Below are 14,718 nucleotides of genomic sequence, written 5' to 3' on the forward strand. Positions count from 1 at the left end.
TGTGATTGATCAGGGCCACCGCAGGGAGGGTCATAGGAGACCGTCTGAGGAGCTGGGCTGGCACGGCCAGTGGTGATCAGAGCCGCTGGGAGGACCAGGCAACACGGGCTTGGCATGGAGCACACAGCATGCCTTTCAGTACGCCTTCTTCCGCGGCCCCTCTAGCCTGCAGGAGTTTGTGAAGGATGCTGGGAGCTACAGCAAGAAAGTGGTGGACGACCTCCTAGACCAGATCACAGGTGGAGACCACTCCAGGACGCTCTTCCAGCTGAAGCAGGTGGGCCGCGCTTGCGCCGGATGGGTGGGTGCCCTTGGTGTGGTCCTGATGGGAAGAGCCTGCAGCCTGACCAGGCTCTCGGGGACGAGAAGCTGTCACAGGGACTCTGCCGCCGGCCCCTTGTCGGCATCTGTGTGCTGCTCCGCACAGCCGCGTCCTTCAGAGACCGTCCCTGTGCTCCCCATCCCGCGCGCTTCGTCGCTATTCCCAGACGCCTTTCGTCTGCTAGCACTTTCCTTCATCCCGGAGAATTTTAAAGATGGTTCCTGTAGGACAGATTTACTGACGGTGAGCTGTCAGCATTTGTCTGTCTAAAAGCCTTTATTTCACCTTGGCTTTTGAAATTCACTTTCCCTGGATATGGAATTTTAGATGACCTTTTTTCCTCTACTGTAAAATAAGTTTGACTTGCATCGTTTCTATAAAACAGCGTCTGAAGTCATCTTCATCTTTGTTTTCCACGTGTGACGTGTCTTTTTGGCAAACTGCAGCCCATAGGCCGCATCTGCCCTGCAGTCTGCTTTCGTACAGACCGCGAGCCAAGAATGCGTTTGACATCTTTAAAAGGTTGTTTAAAGGAAAGGAAGAGGAGGAAGCTGTCGGCCGTGTGCGGCTCGCAGAGCCTTGGGCGCTCACTCCCGGCCCTTGGCAGGACGCGCTGCTGGCTGTGCTCCGGCAGCTTTTCAACTTTATTTATCAGTGATTTTCAGCATCGTATTTTTCAGGTGCCTTGGTGGGCTTTTCTTTGTGCCTGTGGTGCTTAGCATTTGTTGTTTCTTGGATGTTTGTCTGTAGTTTCCATCACATTTGGAAGAGTTTAAGCCGTTACTCAAATGCCATTTTCCACCCTCACCTCTCCGCCTTCCTGCTGGACTGTGGCGGCTGAAGACGCTCGTGTTATCTCACGTGGCTCTGACGCTTTGTGCCGCTGCACACGGCAGGCGCGGGTTAGTTTAGTTTCCGATGGTGTGGCCTTCAGTCCACTGACCTGTGCCCTGGGGGCGCACCTGCACCTTTGTCCCCATTCAGTTTTCACTGGTGACGCCGCCCCGGGCTCGTCGCTGGCGCTCCGTTCGCTTCTGTCCATCCTCTCTTCGCTCATGTTAGTTTGCATTTTCCCGTAAATCCTCGTGCCATGTTTGTCGTACTTACTGCAGCTGCTTCAGAGTCCTCGGGCACTGACTGTCGCCTCTGCTGTTTCCTGCTTTGTTTCTGTTTGCCGCCTCACTGCACTTGGAGCCTGGGGTGTTGTGCATGCGCCTGGAGGAACGTGAAGAGTAGTTTTAGTGTGGCAGCTAGGTTTGAAGAGCTGGGTACACTGGCATGCACCTGTCATCCCAGCTCCTCGGAGCCTGAGGTGGGAAGATCACACGAGGCTGGGAGTTCGAGGCTGCAGTGAGCTGCGGCTGCCCCCTGCACTCCAGCCTAGGCAATAGTGCAAGGCCCTGTCTCAAAAAAAAAAAAAAACAACAAAGAAAACATTTAGAATGAGGTGTGTACTCACTTCATGTCTGCTGGGCAAGGCTGATCAGGGTTCTGCTCTCTTTCAGAGAGTACTGACCATCATTTTGGCCCTTGTTACCTGTGGATCACCTTACCTTACCGGGCTTGTCTGGGGCGGGTCCGGGGCAGCCTTGTTCTAGGGTTGGCGTGGCCTTGCTAAGGAGTGTCCCTCCTGGGAGCTCTTGGCCCCGACTCTCCCCCGCAGTCTCTGCTATGGGTGGAGTTCAGATGAGTCCGTCCTGCCCAAGCTCTGAGGACGTTTGGCTCACGGCTCCCAGGGGTAGTCCATCTGTTGACTTCACGGTTTCATCTGTGCTTGTGACAGAGGAACTGGGTCCAGTTGCCTGGTGTAGTAAACCCAGGCCCCCACGCTGAGGTTTGTCATGGTAGAAAAGAAGACTTGTATTTGCAGAGTGCCAAGCAAGGAGGGCCGGGAAGCTCATGTGTCAATGCTGGCCTTCCCCACTGGCTACAGGCAAGGTTGTTAAAGCAAGGGTAGAGCTCCAGAAGCAGAAACAAAGGCAGAATTGTGCGTCAGTACACGGAGGTTACGGGTTGGTTTGGCCTATAAGGTGACATATCTCCAGGCAGGGCCTTACGGGTTATAGGTGGACTCAAAGGTTTTCTGATTTGCAGTCGGTTAAGGAGGAGAAGCTTCGTCTAAAAATTTGGGGTGACAAGGAAAGAACGTTAGCTTAGGCTTGTGGGTGTGGCTCCCTCCAGGCCCCTCAGGAAGAAACTCAGAACAGAGAATGGAGTCAGGGTTCAGTCTTCTGCTTCTCCTTCTCTGAGGCCTGCATGCCAGCAGGTTGTTTTGGTGAGGGTCCTAGGTAGAGGGTCCAGGTTCCTGAAAGACAACTCAGGAATACGCATTCAAATGTTGTCTTTACTTACTTTATTTTATTTTATTTTTTGAGGCAGAATCTCACTTCGTCATCCAGGCTGGAGTGCAGTGGCGCACTCTTGGCTCAATGCAACCTCCGCCTCCTATGTTGAAGCGATTTTCCTGCCTCAGCTTCCCGAGTAGCTGGGACTACAGGCCTGCGCCACCTCACCCAGCTAATTTTTGTATTTTTAATAGAGAGGAGGTCTCATCATTTTGGCCAGGTTGGTCTTGAACCCCTGACCTCAAATGATCTGCCCGTCTTGGCCTCCCAGAGTGCTGGGATGTTGTCTTTACTTTCAGTCCCTAGAAACGTCTGACTCCAGCTTCCTTGGCTGTTGTTTTAGGATACTGTTACCTTCTTGCTTACCAAGTCGCTGATTTACTTCTTCGGGTTAGCTAGGTACCTGGAATGTCCCTTGAAGGAACTCAAGATTTTCCTTGATTTCCATGCTTGGGGGACCCGCAGGCCCCTGGAGAGAGGGTCCCTACACTGCCTCACTTGCACAGATGAGGTTGCAGCCCGGTGGGAGGCCCCACGCAGATTTCTGCAGCTCTGAGGAGCAGCCCCCTCTGCAGAACCTGCCCCACCAGCCTGTGGTTCTAACTCTGAGCTCTGTCACCCTCCCGTGTCATGGCCTGTGGGTTCCCTCCAGGCAGGAAGCTGGCTCCTCCACATGGTGTTAGAAGCAGCATTGCTGTGTGGGAGGGAAAGTGACCCTCTTCACAGCCCGGAAGTGGGGTGGCTCTGTGGGTTTCCTCTTTGGGTTCCGGTTGGGTTCCCTCCAGAAGAGTGAACTTGGATACAGAGTTGAGTGACCCCAGGTGCGCCCCTGCGACTCTAATATGGACAGAAGGCTTGTGTGTGGGAACATGTGAACGTAATGGCAGTATTCCTTTTCTAATTCAAAACTTGTGAAAATCAGTGAATCTGAGAAACATGATTTTGAGCAAAGATGACAGATGATAAGAGTGCGTACAAATGACCACTTTTGAGTCACATACGCAAAACTCGGCGTTTCTAAGGCAGTGCTCCACTGGAGCATAGGACGGGGGTGCCCTGGAGGCTGACGTGTGGCAGGGAGCGGATGCGTGCGGCCCACCTGCCTCAGGTGTTGCCGGGAGGCACCTGCCTCAGTGCTCCTGCGCTCACCTGCCCCTGCGGGACTCCAGCTGGTCTCACGCACCTGGTCATATTCCAGAGGGAACCCACCAGCTTTTACCCTCAGCTGCCCATAGAATCTAAGCACATCGGTTTTCTTCTGTTTGAAACCACCCAAGGCTGCCGAAGCTGCATCCGCATCCTCTGTCTCTGTCTCTGTCCTCGCCATCTCGCCCTGTGGAGTGTTCCCCTGTCACACATGCTGGCGTGAGGACGGGGCTGGCTGCTGGCGGGTCAGCTGCTGGTGATGAAGGCGGCTTGCGGGACCCCTAGCCTGAATCTGTTAAGATGCTGTGACTGAGGAACAGAATTCGCAGAAGTGTACAAGCCATTTTTTTATGTGTGTAATGTCAGTGAATTTTCCTTTTATATAAAATTGCTCTGGAAAAACTAGTTTCTGTCCTAATTTATTTTGCAGAGAAGAAATGTTCCCATGAAACCTCCAGATGAAGCCAAGGTGAGTTTTGAACTTGGAAGTGCAAGCCTAAGGTTAGGATTCTTGTTGGGAAGGTCGTGTCCGGCCTTCGAGGTGGAAGAGACTGTGCATTACAGTTGGGAAACAGGGTCTGTTTCTGGCTGATGAGATTAACTAGTAGTGTTTCTCCTGTGCTGCCTTTTCATGACTTGGGGTGAGTGGTGTGAAGCCGCAGGACCTTCTTCCAAATCCAGAAGTGGTAGTTTCAGAGCAGTTGGCCCCGGGTGCTGTCCTTGCGGGACATCCTAGCAGGGGGTGGGCAGGAGGGGCCTGCTTGGGACCCGCTTGCTGAGTAGCAGGTGCTGTTCCCAGCATAGTGGGCTGCGGGGCCGGTGTTGGTAGGGCAGTGCTGTGAGCTCAGGCCGCTGCACCTGCCGATTGGCAAGCATGTGTCCATCCATCGGCAGGATGGGCAGGATGGGCTTTGGTCTACGGTCCCTAGGAACTTGGAGAGACCCCTTAACGTCTGCATGAGGGCAGAGGCCGGGCTGCAGGGAGCTGATGAGAGTGCGCCTTAGGGTGCTGTAGCCAGGCCTTCAGGACACGCTTCTGGGAGAGGAAAGGGAGAGTGGTGTGCTCTGTCGGGTCCCTGAAAAACAGTCGTGGACCCTTAAATCTCATATCTTCTTGCTTCGTAATGTCCCTCCCCGATTTCTTTAGCCCCGAGACATTAGCAGAGGATTATCGTTTGCGTTGTTGGTGAGTGGAGTTTTTGGTTAGTAGAGGGTTATTGTTTGCATTGTTGGTCTGCGTGGAGTTTTCGGTCAGCAGAGGATCATCGTTTGCATCGTCGGTGCGAGTAAGATTTGCTTTGACGGAGATTTGCACATCAATTCATGAGGTCAAACCTGATAGTTCCTTGCCCCGCAGCCTCAGTGAACAGGGCTAGGTCTTGTCACTTCCTGAGGGGTGGACCCATATTTACAAATAAGTGGAGTGATTTCAAAGTGAGGATTAAGTAGCATTTCATTTTTTGTTTGATGCTTCATTTGAGCTTGATATGTATGTGTCTGTCTTCCACAGGTTGGGGATGCCCTCGGAGACAGTGGTGGCTCTGTTCTGGATTTCATGTCGATGAAGCCGTATCCCGACGTGTCTCTGGACATCTCCATGCTCAGCTCTCTGGGTGAGTGGTAACAGGTGATAGCGCTTTCCCACAGGGCCCGGAGATGGGGTGATGTAAGAAGAAAATACTTGGTCTCCACCTCCTCTCCCTTCCAGACTAGACAGGGATGCAGGAAACTCTTTTGTTAGTATTTGGTCTTTGTCCCTGGTTTTTGGCCCATAGCTCCTAAAACCCCTGGAATCTCCTGAGTTAGGCATCTCTTTTAAGCTGATAAGAAGTGGTTGCAGCCCCTGGGTAACCTCAGGATGGGGTCTGGCTGATCCCCAGTAGCTGTAGACTTCATGAGTGTTGCCTTCTGCCTCCGTGAAATCCCAAAAGGTGGAGTTCCCTTGGGAGCTGCCTCAGTGCCGGATGCCTTGAGGCCCCGGGAAGAAGGCATCCCCTTCCCGCAGTTCCCTCTGCTTGGCTCCCACCTGGGGCTCATCCGTACCCTAGGTTACACTCCGCATAGTAAATGGGTACATGTAAGTCAAGTGTGCTGACAGAAGAGTCCGACTCTGCAGTGTTCAGAGCGGTTTAGTCTGAGTCAAATACGAAGACTATGGCTGTGACGCCATCCCAGGAGGTCCCGAGCATGTGCCCAGAGGGTGGGCTTGATTTCATGTTTCAGGGAGACAGAGGGCGTCCGTCAGTACACGTCACGTGTTACGTTGGCTCATTGCGGAAAGGCAGAACAGCTTAAAGTGAGGAACTTCAGGTCATTGGTGGATTAAAGATTTCCTGATTGGCATTTGGTTGAAAGGGTCGGCTCTGAAGAGATGAAGTCATATGGGAGTGTGTGTGTGGTTACGATGAGGGGTCGTGGAAGTCAAGGTTCTGGTCACACAGAGGAAGCCTTCAGGTTGCAGGCTTCGAAAAGAATGGAGTAGTTGGTACCTGTTGCTCATCGGCCCCGGAAAGGTACCAAATTCTCGGTTAAATCTCTCCTGGGTCAGAAAGAGACTTGGAAGGGGAAGGAGATCTCCCGAATGTACATTTTCCCCACAAGAGACAGCTTTGCAGCCATTTCAAAATATGTCAGAGAAATACATTTTGAGGTAAAATACTCTAGTTTCCTTCAGGGCTGCCGTCTGCCGTGTGATGCTGTACTAGAGTTGGGTTGGAAGGTGGTGCCTTGTGACCACAGAGTCTGCTTTGTCTGTGTGAAGATCTCTGTTTAATGTCACTGCTGGTCAGCTGTGCCTGAATTCCAAAATGGAGGGATAAAGAGGCAAGTCCAGTCCCACTTCACGTCATGGCCTGAACCCGCTTTCCGGACTGAATTTGGAGCACCCTTGGCCAAGAGTGGGAATCCGTTCGATCCGTGCGGCTTAGAATTTTAATCTTATGGATGTTGCCCTGACTTCTGTGAGTCACACTAGCAAATTTATAGAACTCAAGTAAGGTATTGTGAGAATCCCATTTTATAGCTGGTCAGTCGGAAGCACAGACCCCAGTCTGGCATCAGGCGGGAAGGGGGGCACATTCCTGGAGACGGAGCCCTCCCCTGGAGCTACACGGCAGCCTGCAGAGCCACCCAGCTGTTCAGATTGCCAACGGCGTCTGTGGTACCTGCAGCCACGCATCCCCCTAGTTCCAGTGGTGACATTGCATCTGCCTCTGCTGGCTCTATTCTGGCACTTAGGGCCATGATTTATTGTACGGGAAGGGCACCAATGGCATCATAGGGACAAGAGTGTAGGTGACACCCAGGAAATCCAGTGTGAGGCTCAGACAGCCTCCCAGCATAGGGACAAGAGTGCAGGTGACACCCAGGGAATCCAGCGTGAGGCCCAGACCCTCCCAGCATGGGGACATAGGATATGTTTAATTCTCAGGAGTGAGCTGTGACAACACGTGTGAAATGCCCACCAGGGAAGCTCATCAGAGGCTTCATGCCCAGGATTACTGGGGTCTGATCACATAGGGTACCCCCTTGCCAGGCAGGTACCAACATCCAGACCCCAGAGGGAAGGTGAGCTTTAGCATAAACCACACTGTTCCTGTAGCTGGAGCTTTGAATACTCCCTAGCACTGTGTGGCACCCCAGCTGCCAGCCTTGGCTGGCCTTGCCCTGCAGGGGACCCTGGCCTCAGGCTACTGTGACAGTACTTTTCTGCACAGCAGCTGTTTTTCTCAGTGCTTCTGAGATCTTGTCCTTATTATTACTTTTCAGCAGCTTGGTGCTGGTGTGCTGTGGTGTATTAGTCGGTCCTCACTCTGTTAGAAAGCACCACCTGACACTGGTAATTGGTGAAGGAAAGAGGTTTGATTGACTCACAGTTTCTCAGGCTGTACAGCAGGCATGGCTGGGAGGCCTCAGGAACCTTACAATCATGACGGAAGATGAAGGAAAAGCATGCATGTCTTCACATGGCGGAGCAGGAGAGAGCACAGAGGGGGAATTGCTTTTAAGCAACCAGATCTCATGAGAAGTCACTCACTATCACAAGAACCGAGAACAGCAACAGGGAAAGCCAGCCCCACAATTCTGTCACCTTCCACCAGGAGCCTCTCCCAACATCAGGAATTACAATTCAACATGGGATTTGGGTGGGAATACAGAGCCAAATCATATGATTCTGCCCCTGTCCCCTCCCAAATCTCTTGTCTTTCTCACATTTCAAAACACATGCCTTCCCAACAGTCTACCAAAGTCTTAACTCATTCCAGCATTAACTCAGAAGTCCACAGTCCAAAGACTTATCTGAGACAAGGAAAGTTCTTTCTATGAACCGTAAAATCAAAAACGAGTTAGTTAATTCCAAGATACAAACTGGTACAGGCATTGGGTAAGTAGACCCATCCCAAGAGGGAGAAATCAGCCAAAACAAAGGGGCTGGCAGGCCCAGTGCAAATCTGAAGCCCAGCAGGGTACTCGTTACATCTTAAAGCTCCAAAATAATCTGTTTGGTTCCTTGTCTCATATCCAGGCCACACTGATGCAAGGGATGGGCTCCCCACCCTTGTGGCTCTGCAGGGTACAGCCCCTGTGGCTGCTTTCCTGGGCTGGTGTTGAGTGCCTTGCAGCTTTTCCAGATGTTTAGTCCAGGCTGTCAGATCTGCCATTCTGGGTTCTGGAGGATGGTGGCCCTTTTCTCACAGCTCCACTAGGTAGTGCCCCAGTGGGGGCTTTGTGTGTGGGCTGCAACCCCACATTTCCCCTCTACACTGTCCTAGCAGAGGTTGTCCATGAGGGCCCCGCCCCTGTAGCAGACTTCCGCCCGGACACCTTGGCTTTTCCATACGTCCTCTGAAATCTAAGCCGAGGCTCCCAAACCTCACCTCGTGCTTTCTGTCACCATGTGGAAGCTGCCAAGGCTTGGGGCTTGTACCCTCTGAAGCATTGGCCCAAGCTGTACCTTGGTCCCATGGCACCGTGTCACAAGGCTGCACAGAGCAGCCGGTCTCTGGATCTGGCACACAAAACCATTTTTTCCTCCTTGACCTCCAAGCCTATGATGGGAGGGGCTGTGCAAGATCTTTGAAATACCCCTGAGGTATTTTCTCCATTGTCTTGGCTACTAACATTTGGGGTCCTCTTTACTTAACAAATGTCTGCAGCCTTCTTTAATTCCTTCCCAGAAAATGGGTTGTTCTTTTCTACCACATGGCTGGGCTGAAAATTTCCCAAACTTTTGCACTCTGCTTCCCTTTTAAATGTAAGTTCCAGTTTCAGGTCATTGTTTTGTTTATGCAAGCAAGCATAGACTTTTAGAAGCAGCCAGGCCACCTCTTGAACATTTTGGTGCTTAGAAATTTCTTCCACCAGTTGCCCTAAATTCATCTCTCTCAAGTTCAAAGTTCTGCAGATCTCTAGAGCATGGGCACAATGCTGCCAGTCTCTGCTAAGGTATAGCAAGAGTGGCCTCTGCTTCAGTTCCCAGTGAGTTCCTCATCTCCAAGACCACCTCAGCCTGGACTTCACTGTCCATATCACTGTCAGCATTTGAATTACAGCCATTCAGCAAGTCAGCCATTCAGCAAGGACGTTCCAAACTTTCTGTCATCTTCCTGTCTTTAAGCTTTCCAAACTGTTCCAACCTCTGCCTGTTGCCCGGTTCCAAAGCTTCTTCAGCATTTTCAGGTGTCTTCATAGCAATGCCCCACATTTCAGTACAAGTTTTTTGTGTTAGTCTCTTCTTGCACTGCTATAAAGAACTACCTGAGACTGGATAATTTGTGAAGAAAAGCAGTATAATTGATTTTTCTCCTGAAAAGCAGTTCCACTGGCTGTACAGGAGGCATGGCTGGGGAAGCCTCAGGAAACTTGCAATCATGGTGGAAGGCGAAGGGGAAGCGGGAGGAGGGTGACCGGTGCTGCCACATACTTTTAAACACCAGATCCCATGAAAACAGCAAGGAGGAAATTCGGCCTCTCCCCAGGCCCCTCCCCCAACATTGAGAAATTAGATGTGAAATTTGGGTGGGGACCCTGAGCCAGAGCACATTGCATCAACTGCTTTTCTTTAGGCTTATTATCCTTGGGTTTTGTTCAGCTTCGCAAGCCAAATGCTGTCCTGAGTGAGAGGTGTGTCGCGATGGGGGCTCCGCTCCTCCTGTGACCACAGCCTGCGCTCCTGCCCTCGGGGTGGGCCAGCGGGGTTATAGCCTGGACCAAAGGCAGACATTCTGGCTACGGTCTCTTCCGCATCACCAGCGCAGCTATTCTCTGGGACTCTGGTTCTGTGCGTGGCCCCTGCCCGCGTCCTGGACCGAGGCTGTATCTGTCGCCCGTGCCCTATCGCGGCAGATCTGCGGCCGGCCTGCCCCGTGGGGCGTTCACTGCAGATGCGCGTTTCTGTTCGTATCCGGAAACGCCACTGGCTTCCCGTGTCGTCGTCCCTGTCCTGCCTCACAGCGGGGTCCTCCGCCTCCCGGAACACGGAGCACGCCTCTGTTCACTGCCCTCACCCTGTCTTCTGAGTCCCTCATCTCAGCTTCGATTCTCTCCTGGTTTGGGACCGTGTCTTCCTGCCCCTTTGTGTGTGTGGGATCGTTTACTGGATGCCAGGTAGAGTTTGTAGTTGATGCGGTGGGGTGGTGGGTCTGCTTACACACCTTTGAGACCTGGTGGCCTTTGTAGAAGTGGCTCAGACTCGATGGGACCTTCGCCAGGCATTGTCAGGATAAGCCCAGAGCCTCCCCGGTGGAGGGTAGCTCCGGGCCCCTGTCAGGCTGCACCTGTCCCAGGCTTGACTGGACGGCCTGGCTGGTGGGGCTTGGGTCACCACAGACCTGTGTGCAGGCTCTTGGCATGTCTGGCACATGGTCCAGGAGTGGGCCGGGAGCTCTCTAGGGAGCCCGTCCTTTCTGCCTCTCAGCTGGATGCGCTGGGTCCACCGTGACTGTGGCCTGGAGCTTGCTCCACGGTGAGCTGCGTGGGTGCCAGTGTCTGCAGGCCTCTTGCACCCTCCATCCAGCTGTCTGGCCTCGTATGTTGAGGACAGGCCCATCCTGGGTTGTGGCCGGAGCCCTCCACGGAGTCCGTGTGTGGCACGACTTGGTCTGTGCGGTGCTGGGTCTTGCCTGACACATTGCTTAGCAGAGGACCCAGGGTGTCTGCCTTCCCTTCCGCTCACTGGTGAGGGTGATGTCCGTCCTCTAGGCTTGTCCCCTGGTCTGCCGTGAGCTGGTCCCACTCCACTTCCAGAGCAATCACCGTTCAGAGTGGAGAGGTCAGATCGGGACAGGCAGTGAGCTCCCGAGCTCAGCCGATGTGGTCATTTCTGTGTTGACGCAGGGAAGGTGAAGAAGGAGCTGGACCCCGACGACAGCCACTTGAACTTGGATGAGACGACCAAGCTCCTTCAGGACCTGCAGGAAGCCCAGGCGGAGCGTGGTGGCTCTCGGCCCTCGTCCAACCTCAGCTCCCTGTCCAACGCCTCCGAGAGGGACCAGCACCACCTGGGTAAGACGCCCCCACCCACGCCGGGTCCGCAGAGACCCCAGCACAGTCTGTGTGGCGTGTAGACCAGGCAGTGGGCAGCCTTTGAGCTGCGGAAAGGCTGGAGGCTGTGGAGGCCGCTGTTGCGGAGTTGGGTTAGTTCTGTGGCGGGCAGGCTGTGCCTGTGTCCACAGCCTCCAGGTGCAGAGCAGGAGCTGGGTTGCCGGCTTGGCTGTCTGCTGGATGACAGGCTCTCCGCCAGATGACGTCCCCTGCTCTGTTGACCCCTGTGGCATCTGTGGACTGTGGTTCCAGTGTTTCTGCTGCAGGGAGAGAGTGGCTTCCTTGGCCATGTGTTCCTGGAGCAGTTTTTTGTTCTCACATGTAAGCGCTGAATCACTCTTTGAGCAGAGTGAATCCTGACAGTTTTTCAGCTCCAACTGTCTGGAAAAGGACCAGTGTTTTCGGTCCTATTAACCTCACGGTCAGGGCGTTAACAGTGCATGGAGCAGGCCCTGGAGGGCCGTGGGTCAAAGTTAGAGGACCCCGATATCCCAGGATGCCTTCAGGGAGCTGCCCTGGAGTCTGGGCTGTGTCTGAGGGACCCCTGGCTGAGGAGCTCTCTCTCCTTCAGGAGCAGCCTCAGTGCTGTGTGCAGGGTCAGAGCCGGCCCCTTGCTCCAGCTGTCCATGCACAGCCCTCCCTGGGGTGAGCAAGGTGCCCCGTGTCCTGGCAGAGGCCAGGAGGCAGTCACTGGGCTCATGCGTGCTGTGGGTCTGTCCTGTGTGTTGAAGTCCTGTGTTCTGAAAATTGCAGGAAGCCCTTCTCACCTGAGCGTCGGGGAGCAGCCAGACGTAACCCACGACCCATATGAGTTTCTTCAGTCTCCAGAGCCTGCGGCCTCTGCCAAGACCTAGCTCTGGGCCAGCTTCAGCTCTTTTTTTTTTTTTAGTTTTCATTTGCATGTGTGGAGTTTTTGTCATCAGACAAAACTTTATCTTGTCCCCTTTGGCCTGCGGCAAGCAGCCCCGGGGAGATCATGGTCATGAATTGTCTGTGGCATCGTGTCAGCAGAGAGGCCCTGTCCACAGCCCCATGAGCCCTGAGGAGTGGAGTCACACGTGAAGGGTGTCCCTGTCCACAGCCCCCTGAACCCTGAGTGGAGTCACACGTGAAGAATGTCCCTGACCACAGCCCCGTGAGCGCTGAGGAGTGGAGTCACACGTGAAGGGTGTCCCTGTCCACAGCCCCGTGAGCCCTGAATGGAGTCACACGTGAAGAATGTCCCTGTCCACAGCCCCCTGAACCCTGAGTGGAGTCACACGTGAAGAGTGTCCCTGTCCACAGCCCCCTGAACCCTGAGTGGAGTCACACGTGAAGAGTGTCCCTGTCCACAGCCCCCTGAACCCTGAGTGGAGTCACACGTGAAGAGTGTCCCTGTCCACAGCCCCGTGAGCCCTGAGGAGTGGAGTCACACTTGAAAGGCGTGTCCAGGCTGCAGAGCTGTCTGCAGTCAGTCTGAGCATCATGTGTGGGTCCAGCCCTAGTTTCTGCCGTTGTAGACACCACTGTTCCGGGGTCAGTCTTGGGAGGCACAGGCATCGGTGTGTCTGGCCTCATTCCGCGTCAGTCCTGTGTTCCTGGCATAGCGTGTATTCCCCAGGCAGGCCGTGGTTGGGGCCTTGCAGAGGCCAGTGGGGAGCACAGGGCCAGGCTGGGACGAGGGCTGTCCCCCTGTTTTCTGTGTAACTGGTGAGCCTGAGAAAGGAGTGTGTTCTGCCTGCCCTAACGTTCCCCTGGAGGGAGGTTCCATGTCTGTGACACGTTTTCTAACTGGGTGTGTTTACTGGGTGCCCATTTATATTAATCTCTGCAAAATATCCTAAGCGCAGCACCAAAGCACACCCATCTGCTCCCTGCACATGAGGGCGCTGCGTCCCGCCAGCTGGGGGTGGTCCTCCGGCCCCGCTGTCATGCCCACAGGGACGTTGGTGCTCCTGCACGCCCTGCAGCACCTTCTACAGGGTGCCCTGCTCCAGGGCCAAGCAAAGAAGCCACACCTTCCAGAGGCCAGGCGCAGATGGGAGCTCGGTCATCCTGGGAACACCGGCGTTTGTGACTGAAAAAGCCCTGGGGGCTGTGTCCAGTGTGCAGTGGCTGGGCTCTGACAACAGGCGGCCACGGGGCCGACCCTCGCTGGCCCTTGACAGTGGCGAGCAGGGTGGCCGGTGCTCTGTGTGGCCTGGGTAAGGGTTGTCAAGTCTCTCTTGGGCCTGGTGGAAGGGGATGCAAAGCTATTGCCTCTGGACAGCATGAGGAAGCCATAGCAACTGACTCACAGGAAGTTTGTGATCAGGGCTCAGACATCGGGCAGAGCCGGGGCTGTGCAGGAAGGCGGCCCCGTGGACGTCGGCAGAGCTGCAGCCACCGTCCTGGCCCTGGATGCTGCCACATGCACGTTTCTGCAGCTGCCTGCAGGCTCTGCACCCCACCCCAATTCTGGGAGGGTGCCTTGGCTGCACGGAGGCTGGGAAAGGCAGCATCCGGAGTCCCGAGCTTGGTGGGGCGGTGTACCATGCCCTCTTCCACCAGGGCTCCAGAGGCCAGGATTCCCTCAACGGGACAGACGCTTCCACAGCTGGGTCCCGGGGGCCTCGGGGAGCTTGGGCTCAGGAATAACTTGGCTCCTGAGAGCAGGTTGCTGTGGAATCGGCTTCCTCCATCCAAGCTCTGAATACCGCTCTGGACCTGCTGTGAGTGGAGGACCCTGGCTTAAACTTTCCAGCTCCAGGACCATGAGCCAAATAAACCTTGTTTCTTTCAAGTTACCCAGTCTCCGCCATTCTATTACAGCAGCACAAAGAAGCCTGCGTTGCGATGACACAGCCGGCCTCGTGGTGGGGCAGGTGTGGGCGGCCGTCCTCTGGGCTCTTGGCTCGCTCTGAAACGGTTTCTGGGGGAAGTCAGGTAGAGCCAGCCCACAGGCAGTGCTGAGCCACAGGAGGCAGCAGCCCTGCCCCGCTTCCTGGTGGTCTGGCCGTTGTTCCTGCTCCCTCAGGCCCCCGAGACTGGCTGTCGCTCCGGGTGGCATTGCTGGTCCACAGGGTCCCAGTAGGGGCACCGGGCAGTAGCCGCCACATGGCCAAGTCGTGGCAGGCTTCCGTTTGAGTGAGTGTGTGGGGAGGGGGCGTCTCGGAAGAGGCCTGCAGGCAGTCTACGGGCTGACGACCCCTTGGGTCAGGAGATGGGAGTTGTGTGGGGGCCAGGGCTCCTCCCGCTCCGCTGGGGCTGCACAGATGCAGGTGACCCTGGCCAGCTGACTTGCCTGACTTCGAGGGCCCTGGTGGTGGCCAGAGCTTCCAGGAGGGCCATGCATGGCCTCCCAGGATCCCAGCAGCCTCTGCTCTGGCTGGCAGCCCATGGGTC

At 54.8% G+C, this 14,718-nt stretch overlaps 1 protein-coding gene across 10 annotated transcripts in view; it reads left to right on the forward strand.

Annotated features, from left to right (window-relative positions):
- The window catches only part of BRD9 (bromodomain containing 9), a 34,883-nt gene that overhangs the window by 17,239 nt on the left and 2,926 nt on the right, over window positions 1–14,718 (forward strand). For 6 of the 10 annotated variants that reach the window (XM_039480189.2, XM_039480272.2, XM_039480229.2 and 3 more), the window contains 5 exons: window positions 166–277; window positions 4,244–4,282; window positions 5,324–5,426; window positions 11,149–11,316; window positions 12,109–14,120. In XM_039480189.2, the coding sequence (XP_039336123.1) occupies window positions 166–277; window positions 4,244–4,282; window positions 5,324–5,426; window positions 11,149–11,316; window positions 12,109–12,209 (523 nt within the window). In that variant the 3' untranslated portion in view covers window positions 12,210–14,120. Of the gene's footprint in view, window positions 1–165; window positions 278–4,243; window positions 4,283–5,323; window positions 5,427–11,148; window positions 11,317–12,108; window positions 14,121–14,718 lie in introns of those variants that run through there. The other 4 variants (XM_039480354.2, XM_039480115.2, XM_039480122.2 and 1 more) reach the window with 1 other exon arrangement.

The sequence above is a fragment of the Saimiri boliviensis genome, chromosome 1, assembly GCF_048565385.1.
Source record: "Saimiri boliviensis isolate mSaiBol1 chromosome 1, mSaiBol1.pri, whole genome shotgun sequence".
NCBI lineage: Eukaryota > Metazoa > Chordata > Mammalia > Primates > Cebidae > Saimiri > Saimiri boliviensis.